Source organism: Typha angustifolia, chromosome 9 (assembly GCF_048772165.1).
Source record: "Typha angustifolia cultivar Huaian chromosome 9, ASM4877216v1, whole genome shotgun sequence".
Taxonomy (NCBI): domain Eukaryota; kingdom Viridiplantae; phylum Streptophyta; class Magnoliopsida; order Poales; family Typhaceae; genus Typha; species Typha angustifolia.
This window is the reverse complement of record NC_133247.1, coordinates 1,802,188-1,819,563: the sequence shown is the minus strand read 5'-3', so window position 1 is coordinate 1,819,563 and position 17,376 is coordinate 1,802,188. Positions and strand designations below refer to the sequence as shown.

At 36.1% G+C, this 17,376-nt stretch overlaps 3 protein-coding genes across 5 annotated transcripts; all 3 read left to right on the top strand.

The window, feature by feature from the left end:
• Window positions 1–442: 442 nt before the first annotated feature.
• LOC140766573 (calcium-dependent protein kinase 29-like) lies at window positions 443–3,022 on the top strand. Its single transcript, XM_073105990.1, has 8 exons — window positions 443–1,364; window positions 1,448–1,591; window positions 1,700–1,852; window positions 1,932–2,047; window positions 2,141–2,308; window positions 2,390–2,517; window positions 2,613–2,712; window positions 2,790–3,022. Exons 1-8 carry the CDS (start codon window positions 689–691, stop codon window positions 2,847–2,849), a joined length of 1,545 nt encoding a protein of 514 aa, XP_072962091.1. The 5' UTR covers window positions 443–688; the 3' UTR covers window positions 2,850–3,022.
• A 3,248-nt stretch (window positions 3,023–6,270) lies between these two features.
• Window positions 6,271–8,058, top strand: LOC140767064 (NEP1-interacting protein-like 1). 2 transcript variants are annotated; one of them, XM_073106827.1, is made up of 5 exons: window positions 6,274–6,576; window positions 6,916–7,106; window positions 7,280–7,363; window positions 7,463–7,627; window positions 7,711–8,058. In XM_073106827.1, the coding sequence occupies exons 1-5, from the start codon at window positions 6,423–6,425 to the stop codon at window positions 7,831–7,833; spliced, it is 717 nt and encodes a 238-aa protein (XP_072962928.1). In that variant the 5' UTR covers window positions 6,274–6,422; the 3' UTR covers window positions 7,834–8,058. The 2 variants fall into 2 exon arrangements, with proteins under 2 accessions (XP_072962927.1, XP_072962928.1); XM_073106826.1 differs by having other exon boundaries at window positions 6,271–6,576; window positions 7,280–7,627.
• A 5,210-nt stretch (window positions 8,059–13,268) lies between these two features.
• Window positions 13,269–16,731, top strand: LOC140767422 (probable protein phosphatase 2C 28). 2 transcript variants are annotated; one of them, XM_073107324.1, is made up of 5 exons: window positions 13,269–13,508; window positions 14,117–14,499; window positions 15,016–15,383; window positions 15,748–15,984; window positions 16,115–16,731. In XM_073107324.1, exons 2-5 carry the CDS (start codon window positions 14,187–14,189, stop codon window positions 16,367–16,369), a joined length of 1,173 nt encoding a protein of 390 aa, XP_072963425.1. In that variant the 5' UTR covers window positions 13,269–13,508; window positions 14,117–14,186; the 3' UTR covers window positions 16,370–16,731. The 2 variants fall into 2 exon arrangements, with proteins under 2 accessions (XP_072963425.1, XP_072963424.1); XM_073107323.1 differs by having other exon boundaries at window positions 13,269–13,596.
• The last annotated feature ends 645 nt before the right edge of the window (window positions 16,732–17,376 follow it).

Genomic DNA, 17,376 nt, shown 5'->3' with positions numbered 1-17,376 from the left:
TATTACTTTTGAAAAAAGAAAATCTAAAATACCTCACATTTTATTTTATTTTTAAATTGAATTTTATTTTTATTTTTATCTTAATTTTAGAAATTGATAATTTTATCGTTACTATAGTTAACTTAACTCATTTATATAATAACTATTCTTTAAAAAAAACAAATGATAGAATATTATAAATATCTATCTGATATAGATAAATGATTAAAAATAAAAAAATATTTCGTAGTTTTTTTTTTAATTTTAATGGTTAATTAGTTTTGAAAGTATCCATGCGAAAAATAAGTTTTGAATTTTGACAGCTATACGTCCAAATAATAGATTTTTAAAAGGGTATAACTGTAGAGAGAGAAAAGATTAACCAGCCTCCAAGCAAAGATTAATAATATGGCGGGAATAATAATGGGTCATTTCCAATTGGATTATGAAAATTTTAAATAGATGCGAAACTCTTTATTGCCTCCAAGCCATTACCAAGTTGGTAGGACAACAACCGAAGCTTGAAGGAAAGGACTAGTTTTTGACGAGGAAAAAGAAAGGAAGCAGATACTTTCTCTACTTGCCAACCATTTAAAAGGAGGAGGAAGAAGGAGAAGGAGAAGACGAAGAAGAAGAAGAAGAAGAAGAAGAAGAAGAAGAAGAAGAAGGAGAAGAAGCAGAAGAAGAAAGACATCTACCCACATCCTCAATGGGCGTCTGCTTCAGTAGTTCATATGAAATTCCAATCTCCTCTGTTTCTAGCAAGCCTAAAGAGCCATCTCCACCTCCACCTTCCCTCCCCAAGGAAGACTGGACATTGCCGAAGCCGACTGCGTCCTCCACCTCCCTAACAAAGTCGTCCACCTCGACCCAAATCGGCCCAATCTTAGAGAAACCAATGGTTGACATAACTACACTCTTCGCTCTCGAGAAGGAGCTCGGCAGGGGCCAATTCGGCGTCACTTACCTCTGCACCGAGAGGGCCACCGGCATAAAGTACGCGTGCAAGTCGGTGTCGAAGAAGAAACTCGTGAGCCGGAGCGACATCGAGGACATGAGGCGGGAGGTGATGATCCTCCAGCACCTAACAGGGCAACCCAACATCGTTGAATTCAAGGGCGCGTACGAAGACCGCCAAAATGTGCACCTTGTCATGGAGCTTTGCTCCGGCGGGGAGCTCTTCGATAGGATCGTAGCCAAGGGGAGCTACTCGGAGCGCGAGGCCGCCGCGATATGCAGGGATATTGTGACCGTCGTACATGTCTGCCACTTCATGGGGGTCATACACAGAGATCTCAAGCCCGAGAACTTCTTGTTGGCGAGCAAGGACGACAACGCCGACATCAAAGCTACCGACTTTGGGCTCTCAGTATTCATCGAGGAAGGTGAGTCCTTTCATCGATCTTGCATATCACACTGACATATGAATTGCAGATGGTTTACTTATGTTCATCTTCCATGAACACAGGAAAAGTTTATCACGAACTTGTTGGAAGTGCTTACTATGTGGCTCCAGAAGTGTTGAAGAAAAACTACGGGACGGAGATCGACGTATGGAGTGCCGGTGTTATCTTGTATATTCTTCTATGCGGCGTGCCGCCGTTTTGGGCAGGTATCAACGGCTTATACTTCTTATCATCTCATATTCCCTACAAATTAATTAGATTTCCACTCTATAAAACTCTTCGACTTGACATTAAGAATCTGAGTGTCTATGCAGAGACAGACAAAGGTATATTTGATGCTATTTTACAAGGCGACATTGACTTCAAGAGTAAACCTTGGCCTTCAATTTCCGAAGGAGCAAAGGACCTCATTAGGAAAATGTTGACCCAGAATCCCAAGGAACGAATCACTGCAGCCCAAGCTCTTGGTTAGTAGATTACCCCTCTATCAGAAACTGAAAGAAACTAATATACCATGACAATTAACAGCTCGTAATCACTCAACAGAGCATCCATGGCTGAGAAAAGATGGCGAGGCGTCTGACAAACCCATCGACAGTGCCGTACTTGTGAGGATGAAGCAATTCAGCGCAATGAACAAGCTAAAGAAACTCGCCCTGCAGGTCATTTTCTTATAAACCCTGTTCCATGTTTCTTGTTCCTTGTCTTTGATATTATACTCAAAGCTAGCACGCCGTTCTTATTAATGTCCAAAGGTCATTGCGGAGAGTCTTTCTGAGGAAGACATCAAGGGCCTGACGCAGATGTTCAAAAACATGGATACTGATAAGAATGGTACAATCACCTTCGACGAGTTAAAGACCGGTTTATCCAGGCTCGGATCAAGAGTCACCGAAGAGGAAGTCAAGGCGCTTATGGAAGGAGTAAGATTGCTGGAAGATTGTTGATGCTCTTGGTGATATTTATTTGATGATATCTTTGACATATTGCACTACATTTCACAGGCTGATGTAGATAAAAACGGGAGCATCGACTACCTTGAATTCACCACCGCCATGATGAATCGACATAAACTCGATAGAAAGGAGACCTTGATTAAGGCCTTTCAGCACTTTGATAAGGATGGAAGTGGGTAAGCATCATTCTTGCATCCAGAAAGGAAAAGATAAAAAAGAAAAGAAGATCACAAGAGATGATCATTAATATACTCAAATCCATCTCTTTCAGGTACATCACAAGAGATGAACTGAAAGAAGCCATGGGAGATAGGGGAATGGGAGATGAAGCAACCATTAATGAAGTACTCGACGACGTTGATACAGATAAGGTTCATACTTGACTCTTAATCACTATATTTATACGGATTAAATCACTCTCAAACAACTGTTACTTGAACTTCGACAGGATGGAAGAATCAATTACGAAGAATTTGAGGCCATGATGAGGAAAGGAAGCTTTGCATAACTCAACGGGAAGAAATTAAAGATGATACTTGTACAATGTTAATCTTGATGCAAATAATATTTTCTTTTAACTTATTGTAATAATAAATAAAAAATTGCAGGAGTATTGTATAATTACCGAAAGATATAAAATTAACATAAAAGAAGACCAGTGACGGAGACTCCATGGCCCGAAGCTTCCATCCTGTGAGAGAAAACTCGTGACAAGATTGGACTTGAAAGCCACTAGAGATCACTCCATGGCAATTAAAACTACTAGGGAAATTATCAAAAAGACTCCTTCGTTAAGGACTTTTTCATACTTCTAACTTTATCTCATCGACTTTTTCTCAAACATCACCATCTTTTATAAGAAGGATGTCCAATTAACACGCAACTGTTATCATCGTAGCGATAATAACATTCTAAAATACCATTCATTAGTGGACACTCTAATCACAAAAATTGAATATAAGTTGAAATAACCTGAGGTATTAAAGGATTTTTTTTATATATATATCAAAGACAGGAGTGTTTTTCTAAAGAAGAAAAGGCGAGATTGGGTTCATCAACTTTGTTTTTTAGTTAATATATTTACGTAAATACTTTTATTAGTTTAAGGAATCTACGTGGATAACAAAAGATGTTGCTTAAACAGTTTAATCTGTAACCTTGGATACTAATCCTTGCAATATTCTTTACTCCATCTTCAATTAAATTTAAGATTTCTAACATTATTGGATCCAACTTCTCTCAACTTTACTCCATCAATAATTAATTACGAGAAGTGTAGATATAATCTTAGTCTGTCATCATTCTTTCTATTCCAACAACCAACTTCTCCTTATTTTCTTTCTTCGTAGCTAAATGTTTTTTCAATCTCAATAAATTCTATCTCCTTAGTTTGATTGGAAATAAACGCAGAACAGTGCTTGGTAGTTCTTTGTCTGCTGTCGATTTTTTTGCCATCAGATTCTCGTGTCTATCCCTAATTAATTTATCACCATAAATAATATAAAAACAAGTTTATTTAATTTAGAGATAAACATGACCACATCACCATGCATCATTATGTTTGTGACACTCAAGATGATATCAGTATTTATATACATTGATTTAAAAGTTTATTTCAGAGTATCACAGCCCATATGTCTAAAATGAAACAGCCTAAGCTGCTGAAATTGGATGATCATGACAAGAATGATTAAAAATTTTAAACTGCTATCTTTTCTTATGGAGATGGTAGATGATGACAAAAGATTAAGTAAATTATTACCCTTAAGATAACTCTGATGGAAGCACCTAACCTTTCATTACAATGCCATTTAACCTACATTATTAAAGAAATACACCATAGTTTAGTTTTTCTTTTCTTTCTAATTGCATATTACCACCTATAATCCAGCTTTAGAGTAAACTATAATTTACCTCTTTATAGTTTAGTTTAATTTTAACTTATTTCTATGTATTTTAAACTTAAGTAGTTCGGCTCCTTAAAACATTGAATTAATTTGGTCATTTGGAAATGTATTAGTACTAATAAATCACCTTGATTCCGATATTTATATCATTAAATTTGGATATAATTTTCTCAGCTTTAGGCATCTTATTTTTGGTACTTTTTAACAAAATTAAACACTTTTTTCTCTTTAATTTAGTTGATGGTTAGTTTAACTGCTTCAAGTCATGTACAGTAGAGAACACTATCACTTGCTTATTCTTAACTTTTATGTGCTAATTATGGTTGATTTAGACTCTTATTAATACATCCAAAATTACAGTGAAACTTTACACTCTCCCCTTTGTCTCTCTAACTTATTCACCATCAAATTCCTACCTATTTTAAAAGCCATTCCACTCGCTTAGCATGTACCACTTAGTAATTAATGACATCAACGGTCTTCTTTATGCCATTTAACTTTCACTGTAATTAATCCAACTTATATAATTTTTTCTTTTTTTTTGACCGGCTAATCTAAGAGATTAGTCTTCTCATAACCTACATTAATAAAAGCCGGACCACAATGGATTCAAACAAAATAATCAAATTTATGACTTTTATTATAGGACGGTAGAATTCGACCACTGAGCTACAGTAGCCTACGTATGTAGATATTTTAAACATCAATGTAGTACTGTTTTAGCCAAACTATATTAAATATTATTTTATTTTTCTGACACACTGTTTTAACTCATCCTGCAAATTTTTTTCCAGAAGTTTCTGCCACTTCATGCATATTTATTAACTTCATCTTAATAATGAGCAGAAGAGAAGTTCTACTGGCTCTTGTGGGCTCCAAAGAGAAGGTGTGAAACATAAGGTTATTTGTTTTGTTTGAGAATAATGAGATCTAGATCTTGTTTGAAAACTATGAAGATTATTTTAAGCTCAGGGTTACTTCTTTGTCCCAGAATTATCACTATAGATAGATAGATAGATAGATAGATAGATAGATAGATAGATAGATAGATAATAGAATGTATTAAGATTATGAGTATATGAAAAGTATCACTCCTATTGTTCATAGGACATTTTTTATTTAAATTTTAAGGAGTAAAAAGGATGACCATTAGAGTATAATAAATGAGGAAACGCAGGCATGGGGAAAATTCAAACCCTGAGGGCTGTTAACACGTCTTGATTTCGTGCAAGAACGTTTGCTTTGTCTTGGTCCAGCGGAATCTTCTTTAATTCACGTTTCAACAAACAACGGCCACAGCAGCAGGAGCAGAACAAGTCTGCCGGAGATCTTCTACAACCCTGATTTCATAGATCCAACTCCTGGGCCTTTTGCGTTTATGCCCCCTTAGAGCTTTGTTATTGGTTTTACTGCGTGTATAATTTCTCAAATTTATCTTTTTTTAGGTTATTTATATTTAGACCCCTCAAATTATTGCGGATCTTTATATATTTCTTTATTCTTAACATTGCAGTCGTTCTTTCTTCTAAGTAAAAAGTAAAATAGTCTAATATAAAAATAGACAATAATTGAATATTTATTAAATATTATATTTTTGGGGGATCATTCAAGAAATAAAGATTATACATGAGCTACACAAAAAAACTAACTTTTCTTTAATATAAAATGAATTATTTATTTTAAATTAGTAAGATATCGCTCCAAGTTGATAGCCAAGCTGCTTTTCAAAGTCCAAATTAATAAATCACTAAATAAATATAATAATTATTTAAAATTAAATTTAATCTTATAACCTCCTTGTTGAAAAACAGGGAAAAATAAGTCCTTTGAAGGATATGAGTGTAATTATCAAATTTATAGGGGTGTAATGCAAACAAAACCCATACCACTACCAGGCAAATAGCACGGGAAGGTAGGTGCACAAAGATGCCTACATCCCGGGATGCAGGCGATCTTCTTCAAGAAAAGTCCCACAGATTTTCTAGCTTCTCATTTATTGCTTGGGCTGGCCTTTCCCTTCTTCCTCTGTTACCTTCTCTTCTCTTCTCTTCTCCCCCTTCGCTTTCCCCTCTGCCTTCCTCTCTTAACGACGAAGTTTTCTATATACTTCTCCTCTCCCTAGGTCTTTCCTACTTATATACCTCAATTCCACTACGATTGCTTTATACCATCAAATGGATCTCTCCTCTTCTTCTCCCGCCCCGTCCCCTGCCACTTCTTATCACTCCGTTGACTGGGATGGGAGGCAAAGTGGCAGCTTTGGCTCCGTGGCTTGTGAGATGGTTGGGAGGGTTCTTTGTGCTATGGTCACCTGCATCTTTGCTATAGGTTTGCCCCTTTTCTGTTCCGGTTTACTTTTTACTCCCTTTTAGTTACTGCGATGTGAGGGGTTTTCCCTCGATGATGTGCTTTTCAAATGTCGAATTGGGTCTCTTTGAATTAGTTTAAATTTTGTTGAATTTGATGCTTTTTTTTTGTCCTTTCTATCCTGCTATTGTTGCGTATTTTATGTTAGATGATATGTCCTAATGGAAGATTCCATCTTTTGATGTCAACTACAAACCTGTCGGTCAAGATTCGTTTTTCCCTTGCTTGATCTAAGAAAGATGGCTACTTTCTTTCCTTCGTTATAGCACTAAATTTCCGTGTTTCTTAACTTTGCTGCAGTGGGCTCCGTAGTAGGAGCTGTGACCGGCGCCTTGATTGGCTTGGCAACTGAGAGTGGGCTGTTCCGAGGGGCCGGAATCGGAGCTATATCTGGCGCAGTTTTCTCAATAGAAGTGGTCGAATCATCTCATGATTTGTGGAATTCAAATGAATCAGTTGTAGTGAGTATGGTATGGAGCATACTGTACATGGTAAGCTCTCTAATTCCATAGCAAAATGAGCTAAATTTCACCTCTAGAATCCACCATGTTACATTTGCTTTGCACATCTGAGCGCGGGTATCCGATAAGTAATAGATTGATTAAGACTATCTCGTTCCTTTTCTCATGGCTGGTCGATTTACTTTTAAATTTCATTTTCATAGATGGACATCATTGCTAGTCTGTTGAGTGGAAGACTAGTAAGGGAGAAGGTTGGCCCAGCAGTTCAGAGTGCTGTACAGAGTCAGGTATTTACTCTATCTCAGCTTAAAATAAAAATTCTCAATCGGAAGGTAACTAAGCGCTTTTATAATGTTGGTAATGGTTTAATATCGTCGTTTGTACAGATGAGTGCTATCAGCTCACCCTTCATGGAGCCTCCTGATTTTTTCGACACTGGCAGCATGGGCGGAATGGCAAAGGATTCTATTGACAAACTCCCAAAGGTTAAAATTACAAAGGCAAATAAAGTTGATTTGGCAGTGGAGAGTATGTGTTCAGTCTGCCTGCAGGTTAGTCGTCTTGCTACAGCCTTGCGTGAATTAGATTGATCGAAAGATAGTATATATTGACTATTGGCTTATTTCTTTTCCAGGACTTCCAGATTGGAGAAACCGTTAGGATCTTACCCAATTGTCGGCACACGTTCCATTTGCCATGCATCGATGGTTGGCTCATCAGGCACAGTTCTTGCCCCCTGTGTAGGCGAGATATGTAGATACTACTTGTCTGTAAATCGTTAAGAGTCTCTAATGTATAAGCTGCTGTTAGATATCTGGATACTTCTTATTCATCTATACACAGTTCCTGAGCCCTTTGTGGGGCTAGATCTTTGTAGAATGTGGAGCTCCACATCCCCTGTACATCCTATATGAACTGATCAGTTTTTTTCAGTTCCAAAATTAGTCCACTCTAAACTTAGTTGCTTGTGTAGATTGATTCATCTCTTCTTCCTTCCTTTAGATAGTAACTGTGCAGAATCGATCGCAATTTTCTTTTTTTAATCATGTATTATTTTATAAATCTGAATGTGGTAAAAGATATGCTGCAGTTGATGATCTTAACTTGTATTTCATCACTGAGATGGTATAATATGTGGAATCGTAGTTACTGCTTATAAGTGTCAGGACAGACGATATATATATCTATCTCAATGGCCACCATTGATGTAATCACTTGTGGAAATTAATGACAAGGGACTTGATATCTTTTTATTGCTGATGTGGTGCTGGATCTGTTACTATACATTTGTAATCATTTGCTTAATGAACATAGAGCTAATGTGATGGCATTTGAATCTGAAAGCTATGGTTTATCTAAGATTTAGCATTGATAGAAGTTCCTAATCCACAGGTGTAATCTAAATGGTTGTTTTTAGTTGATCTCTTCTTCACTCACTCCTTGCACCTCTCTTTATCAGCTGTTCTTTTCTTGGTAGTTATGCGGCAGCATCTAGAAGTTGATATTAATCATCTGGAGTGCAAGAAAATTATAGTATTGGGATTCGGAAGTATCTTCTCTTGGATGTTTTATGTAACTGGTAGTATTGAGAGAAAGCTCCATCTTGCCATACACCTATTCTAATGGCCCAGTAACTGGAAAAGCTTAGCCAAGAAACATTTGCCTTCAATTTGCTACCTATTCTATTCTAATGCTGTAGAAAGTTGACCTTCACCTTTTATATATACCTTTCTTATAAGCTAAATAAAATAGCTAAATATATATGTTTGATATATACGTTGGACAACAGTAGTCATCGGAACAAACCCATTTACGCATATATAGTAGTACTCTTAATAAAAAATTTACTAAATATTAATCCCAAATTTTACAAGAGAAATCAAACCTATGACCTCTTATGACCTCTTATGACCTCTGTTGTCCAACTATAAATTTCACATCCTTTTTGTCTTATTTATAGTCCCATTGTGATGGATGGGTATATGGGATAAGAAAATTATGGCACCTAAACTTGATTGGAAGTGGCTTATTTAGAACACCATATGCATGAGTGGTTGTAGTACTGCGATGTGGCTTATTTCCCCTTCTTAGAATAGTCAAAGTCCATCTTATCCATCCTCTTTATCCAAATAGATTACTACTGGAGTATTCAGACACTTATCCAGCTCTCCAAATATACGTTTTCTTTACCTATTCCCGATGTATTCAACACCTGATAGGATAATAATAAAAATATTAATTTAATGATAGTAGGAAAGCTAACCTTATTTATATATCTTTTCACATAAGACGTAAGTATGCCAATCTAAAAGATATTATTATTATTATTATTATTCTTATTTAGATGTGATCGAGAATATATGCTCAATATGTTGGCACGCATCGTCGGATAAACATATTTTTTGAACTGGAATATTAATTGGGCTCGGCTAAGCCAAAGCCCAATCCATCTACATGTTGACAAATAACAATCACATCACACCATTATGAACCTAAAATTTTAAAAAACATTTTGATCTAATTTTGGCAAACTTAGTGAGTTTTTTAAACTAATTTAACCCCCTCAAATTTAATTTTATGTGTCTACCACATTTTAAAACTTAAATACGAAACTAACTATGTTTGGAAATTGTTGACTATATCAGCAATTTTTGAATATAAATCATTGATTGAGCGATTTATATTTTAAAAGTTTTAAAATTGGAAATGACTTATATAAAACTTACAAACTTTTTATATATATCACTAAATAAGTCAGCAATTTTAAACTCACGTAGTCACATATTTAAATTCTAAAAAAAAGAATATATATATATATATATATATACATTATAAAATAAGAGCAGACTTAAAATAGTAAAAAACTCGAACTTATGTCCAAAGATATCAGAGTTTGGGTACAAGTCCCAAATAATGCCTAACCTAGAAAACTAAATATTTATCCAGGATCGGCCTGGGGCAGGCTGGACTTGCTAGTGTTGGTGTGGCCCTAACCTACTTGCATCTATATTTTATTATTATTATGGTGCCATTTTATATTTCCTTCATTTATCTCTTTAATAAAGAACAATTTTGTGCATTTTTTTTTAATTAGCACCTAAGCTCTAATGTACACATTTTCTAATGTGGGCCATCCTAAGATTAAAAAAAAAAATAATAGGACAAGCAATCTCATTAAAAAGAGGTATTAATTATTGCTTTATATCTTGGGCTATTTGATGATTGAATCTTATCCCTTTGATTGATCTGATCTGATCTACATTGGTTATGCTTTTTAGTCTCCAAAATAATTTCTTGCTAAGTACTCCAAGATAATAAATCATGCACATTATCAAAATATTCTTCCCAACTATAATATAAAAGAACCTCATTCAAGCTATGTTAGGGTTTTTTTTTCTTTTAAATCTTTGTAATCTTTGCCGAATTGAAATAAAAAAGATTTATAGCGATATGAAAACATTATCTAATGTGATTCCAAAGACTATCACAAAAAAAAAATTAAATTGATTGGGCCTCATAGGCTCATATCTTTCCAAGAGGTTTGATATTGATATGATTTCAGTGCCAAGGGTTGCATAAAATAGTTAGCATCCTCCACTCCCAAGTTGCATAAATTAAATCCTATCCAGCAAGATGATGTTACTTGGGGTTGGATTCAAGGCTTGATTCATTTCTTTGGCTGCTTGTGATGGCAAGATATGGTCAATAAATCTGGCTCCTTGCAAGCTTCAAAAACAGGGGAAAGTACCATGAACTTGCTCCATTGTTTAGGGTGGCTGCTGCTTAATTATTTGCATGCAAACTCTTTGTCTTCTATATATATATTTATATATATTCTCATGAATTATTAGTTATTCTGCAATTATTTTACTTCAATCCCACGTTTTAAATCATAGTCGGCGCCAAAAGTTTGACTCTCAGGCGTTTTATATAAATCTTAGAGCCCAATTCAAACAAATAGTTCTTATAAATTCTTTCGCTTTTATTTATTATTTTTATAGTTGTCGAACTTGACTTTTACGTGAGTTCTTAGCATTATAAGATTAATCACTAAATGTTTGACACATTCTTAGCGCTAGATGCTAAGGTAGTAGGAGTTTATTTTTTGTAATCTGCTGTACTACTTGATTTTGATACAATAATATGATATTTTGATTTTAATCTGTCATTAATGGAGGACTCATCATGTAATTAGGTTGGGTTAAGAGAGTTGGGATGAAGCAAAAAAGGTGCACTTCATAGCTTGTTAACTTACTAAAAGGACCAAGAAAGGAGAGTTTTTAATGATTCTTAATGATAGTAAAGACTCTTTATATATCTCAAAGGTGATTAGCTAATGCAAGTTGCATTAAGTTTCTTCATTGGGAAGAGAGAGTTGAATGCTTAGGGATGAAGTAGTAACTTTTAATTTGAAAGTAGTGAGTCTCCTATCCTTTAGGATGTCTTATTCAATCCTTATTTGTGAATTTTTTTTAAGTATTGATTTATGTGTAATCGTTAAAATTATGGAACTTTTAAGCTTTTCCCTCCAGTATATTATTTGATTGATTTATTTGCGATAACTAGACAAGCAATTATAGTTATTAATTTTCATAAAAAAATTACTGTTTAATTGATTGATGTAAATTAGACGGGATGTTTAATTTTTTAGCATTAAAGTTGAGTCCATGAAATAGTTGCACATAAATAAGAGCCAAGTGCCCCCTAAGATCATAATCTAAGTGCTCGAATTCTTACAACCTTTTTCTTTTTGTCGAGAATTTTCTCACATCATAGTTCTTTTATTGGCTTTTCTCTCTCTCTCTCTTGTTATCCATCTTGTCACCGTCCATCACACACCTTATTATTGCACTCTTCACGAGCTTCTCTCCCTCAACGTCATCCTCTCCTCGGTTTAGGATCCTCCTACCTTGTTATCATGCCTCTTTATGGTCTCCTCTCTTGCATTCAGGCCTCTCCTCCGGTGTCGAGTAACACTATCATCCTCATTCCCTCCTCTGCGCTGACTACTCGCCCATGATCTTACTCCTCTTAATTCGCCATCTCTTTTCCCTCCTTGGCATCGGCTCCACTGTATTTGTTACATGTACTTGGTCGCTCTGGTCATTGTCCGCCTTTGCATGCCCTAAGTTGTGACTTCTCACCTTGCCACTAATTCCATTCGATCATAAGGATTCTGTATATATATGTGTATGTATGTGTTTGTCTATGCGTATTTATGTGGATTTTAATATCAAATCTACCCCACTATCTTTCTCTCGATGGATTCATCTTATTACTTTTTTACTTAATCTAAGTTTGGTTCTATTGCTTAGTTTCGCTGGCCAGTGTGATGAGTTTTCTAGTGGTTTAGAAACCTACATTTTTAGAGCTTCATATTACAAAACTCTTATTGTTCTAATTTATTATGCTGTTGTAGTTGGCTTAGCAATAGGCTTGCTTTTATAGCTCCTCTATCTTTTGTCGTGTATGAGTATTTGTATTTGATACTTTACCTCATTGTGATCAAGTGTAGAACTTATGACCAAACCTCCAAGATTATAGCCCTACTTACCCTAATTTCTTCTGTATTAAGTTGTAATCGATCATTTAAACCTTGGGACGTCATCAGTTTATGAACTTTCATTAAAAAGAATTCCAGAAATGAAAGTTTAAGAATGCACTTTAATCTTATGAGAATAACATTTTTTTTATTTGACTATGTTTTCATTTTATGGGAAGTTAAAAAAAAAACCCAATATATTAAAAGAACATTAGATCTAACTCCTATCACCAAATAATAAAAGAATTGGAAATGGTGCCAAAAAAGCCTTCAATTGCTGGGTCCACCAAGACTGGTCACCCCTGGTCCATTATCTTTTATTACCTGACATGCTTAATATGGAATAATTGGGTGTAGAGTTGGGGCCAATCCCTAATCTTGTTTTGAGAAAAGTAAAATTGGGGATTAGACCTCAATTAGACTGGGTCAATTCCCAAATTTCCTTTTCCTTTTTGCATTCAATCAGATTAAGATGTTTAACGAGAAAAAAAAAATTAAGGCAACCAAAATTTGATTAAAACAATGGAATGTTTTAATTTGTGGTGATGAGGTGGAGGTGATTAGGCTAGGAGGAAACTAATCCTGTTAATTTATGGACCATGTTGTGGAATTAGTCACTAATTTAGTCAACTACGAAGAACATTATGGGTGGTCTTAGGAAGGGAAAGAGAGATGGTTTATATTCTCACAACCATCTTAAACTTGTTCCCTACTCTATCAATTTATATCTTTTCCAAATCACCTTTCTCTTCTCCATCCTTTGGGTTAGGATTGGTAGAGCCCATTTCGAGTATTGTGCTCTGCGTTTTGTCTACATAGCAATTGATAGAGAACTCTCCTTTGTGGCCATCGATAGTGTGATCGAAACCCAGAAGAAGAAGAGATCGAAAGTAATCTCTCTCTCTATTGTTTGATTAGTTGGTATTCAGATCCAAGGCCTGTCTTTTAGATTGCAGAAACTTGAACACGACTAGAAAGGTGTGCCTTTTTTTTTTTTTTTTTTTGCTTTACTATTGGTTTTTTGGATGCAGGAAAGGAAATCTATTTAGCTAAATAGCGTGTTTAATGTCAATATTGTAGGAGAAAGGAAGTGGGTCTTACCTGGCTTAATTGCTGGATTCGTATTTGAGGGTAGAGTGAAGCTGGGAAGTGGTTTCTTTAGTCCTTTTTTTTTCAATCACTAGTTTCTTCTTTTGATGCTGGGTCGTAATTCCATTTGGTTGGGGGTGGGCAAAGGTGTAAGGTTTTTGGTTTTCTTTTTCCTCTTCTCCTTGCTCTTTGGGATAACATAGTAGGCAATGGAAAGGAAGTGAATATTGACCTTGGCTCTTATGATCCATAGCGTGGGCTAGTTTTCTTTCTTCCTTTATGTACAAAAGAAAAGGGTTGTAAGAAGAAGATATGATTTGATAATATAGGGCATCTTTCTTGTTTTCTTTTTCCTAATTTCATTGCTTTCCTTGGGTGCCATGTACTTATGCTTGGTTTCCACATACAGGGAAGGAAGAAGAGAACTAGGATTAGATGTCTTCTAGAAGTCGGATGCAGTGCTGCAAGTGAGATGAGGGATGCTTGCTGCTCTAATGAAGGCATTGAATTCCTGCTGGGCGCTGGGTCGGTATGCCCAGGTGGGCTCCGATGCCGCAGGCCGACAAGAAGGGCTTCTCTGGTACAAGGATGCCGGCCAACACATGCATGGCGAGTTCTCCATGGCCATAGTTCAGGCTAACAACTTGCTTGAGGACCAGAGCCAGATCGAATCTGGATTGCTAAGTTTGCGCGAGTCTGGGCCATATGGGACTTTCGTGGGGATCTATGATGGACATGGAGGTCCAGAGACGTCTCGATATATCAATGATCATCTCTTCCACCATCTGAAGAGTAAGGTTCTGTAGTTCAATATCAAATGCTGATATAGTTGTATTTTTTTTTGCTTGGCTTAGTCTATTCTTGCTGAAATGTCTTTAGTTTGTATCAATGCTAGTTGATCTTGAGAAAATTGAAAAAAAAAATATGCATATGTTTGTCAGGTAGAAAATCATGCTAATGGTACAACTACTCAATTTATGTCTAGTTTCTCATAAGGTCATATGCTCTTTAATCTGATGTTAATCATCATTAACAAATCCTTTCTCTGGCTGATCCTAAGTAAGTTGAGGTTATGTCTCTGTTTTCACTTGTTTTTGTTTTTCTACATTACTAGGATTATTAAATATGCATTACTAATTCTTGAAACATACTTTAATGATGCCAATTTCACATTATGCAGCAGCTATGAAATCTTAAATAGTTAAACAGTACTATCCAGTGTCAATATTGTCACTTTTCAGTGTATGTTGACGCAATTCTTCACCTCCAGTCAGTCTGTGATCTCATGATAAAGCAAACTCTCTGCAGGATTGGCATCTGAGCAGCAATCCATGTCAACAGATGTTATTAGAAAAGCATTCCAAGCTACTGAAGAGGGGTTCTCCTCTCTGGTTACCAAACAATGGCTCGTTAAACCTCAGATTGCAGCTGTTGGCTCTTGCTGCCTAGTTGGTGTAATTTGTAATGGGACTCTCTATATTGCAAACCTTGGTGACTCCCGTGTTGTTTTAGGGAGGCTGGTGAAGGTGACAGGAGAAGTTCTGGCAGTTCAGTTATCAACAGAGCATAATGCAGGCATCGAGTCTGTTAGACAAGAGCTGCAATCACTACATCCTGATGATTCACAAATCGTGGTTTTAAAGCATAATGTTTGGCGCATCAAAGGCATCATCCAGGTAACTTTCTATAATTGGTGGAAATTTGACTTAGCTTGCCACTTAGGTGAAGGAAGCTTTACTCTTTTCCTAAACTACAATATGAATTTGAGAGAGATTATTCTTCTTTTGTTTTGGTGGCACTAAGAATAGTTGAAGTATGTTTGATTTGTGTTTAGGATGTCTAGAGTGAAATCAATGTCCTTCAGATTTATTCTGATTGGACAAGTTGATGTAGAACAAGACACAATGGAAATTTATAAATTTACAGAGATTCAGTCCCCTCGGAGGGGATATCATATGTATTCTGTAGGTGTGTTTATCTTGCTGCATTACTGTTGATTGATGCCTTGGTACAGTAGATCTCAGGAAGTATGTCTCGCAGGTTTCAAGGTCAATTGGAGATATATACCTAAAGAATCCAGAATATAACAGGGAGCCTTTGTATGCCAAGTTTCGCCTTCGAGAACCTTTCAAGAAGCCAATACTCAGTTCTGAACCTTCAATTTCTGTACATCCATTACAGCCACATGATCAGTTTCTTATATTCGCCTCTGATGGGCTATGGGAACACCTCACCAATCAGGAAGCAGTTGACATCGTCAAAAATCATTCCCGCAGTGTATGTTTCCCATCTCAATTTTTGCTGTATATGTGTTCTAGATCCCAGGTGTCATGGCACTAGAAATACATAGTTTGGTTCTTTCTTGGGCAGGTCTAAAGTCAATCTTGTTCTCATTTACTATCTGCAGGGAAGTGCTCGGTGTCTTGTAAAAGCTGCACTGCAGGAAGCAGCCAAGAAAAGAGAAATGAGGTACTCTGATCTCAAGAAGATTGATCGTGGTGTACGAAGGCATTTCCATGACGATATCACTGTCATAGTCGTGTTCCTTGATTCAAATCTCATAAGCAAAGCTAGCTGGAACAAAGGTCCCTCTCTTTCTCTACGAGGGGGTGGCATTACTCTACCCGCAAAATCTCTTGCGCCATGCACAACTCCTACATAACTAAGTAATCCTTAAACAAGCCAGCTCAACTAGTCTCATGTGGTCTACCTGATTAAAAGCACAGCTGCGAACTTCGACGCTGATGTTGAATAACAGGAGATGGTGCAAGCAGCCATGCCTGTCCGAATCCAAGTTAGTGATGCACTGTGTCTCATGCTTATAAACCTGGGGCAGATCCCACTTATTAATGTAATAGGAAGATCAAGATGAAGCTAGATTATTTTGTAGCAATTTTTTTTTAAAAAAACTTTTCCTTTTAATAATTCTATCCTCTTCGCCCACTGTGTTCTAGTGGTTGTAAATTGTTCAGAACAAGGTTCACAAGAATATTCTTATCAACTTTTTTGCTTGGTTTCTTACTATGTTTCTCGATTACCCACTGAATGCTTGTTGCAGAAAGCCAGTTTTGAATCGAATAGGAATATGATGTCAAAAGGCTTGAACCTTTTTTCATGCAGGTTGCTCCAAGTTATGGGGTTTTTTCTTTTCTTTTCTTTTTTTAAGATCTCCAGTGTCAACCTTATCTTAAGATAGATATATCTCCATTCTCCAAGATATCCAGAAAGCAGCGTAAGAGTTGAGATAACTGCTGAGGCTGACGACTGTAACCTTGTGGTTGAATATATCTATTAGGAGGGTTACTTGTGCAATCTACTATATATATATTAGAAAAAAGGATAGTTCTTTGTCTAGTTTATGACTAGCTTCTCAGCTCACAATAGTTCACAATCTATAAAATAAAATTAGTAAGGGAGTGTAGGAAAGTTGTGAACTTTTTTTTTCTTTTTTGAAAAAAAAGTTATAATTAGTTGCTCCTTCGGCGCAAATCTGAAAGCACACAACTGGTATGACCTGTGCTCCCTCCATTTCCCAGAGGGGATCCCCACTATGGGCTGATGGGCATCATCAAAATTTTGCAGAATGATACAGGAATCCATTAAAGAAGGGTGCAAATTGTCCTGCTTCCTTTTGTTTCATTTGAAAACTTTATGACATATTACAAAAGC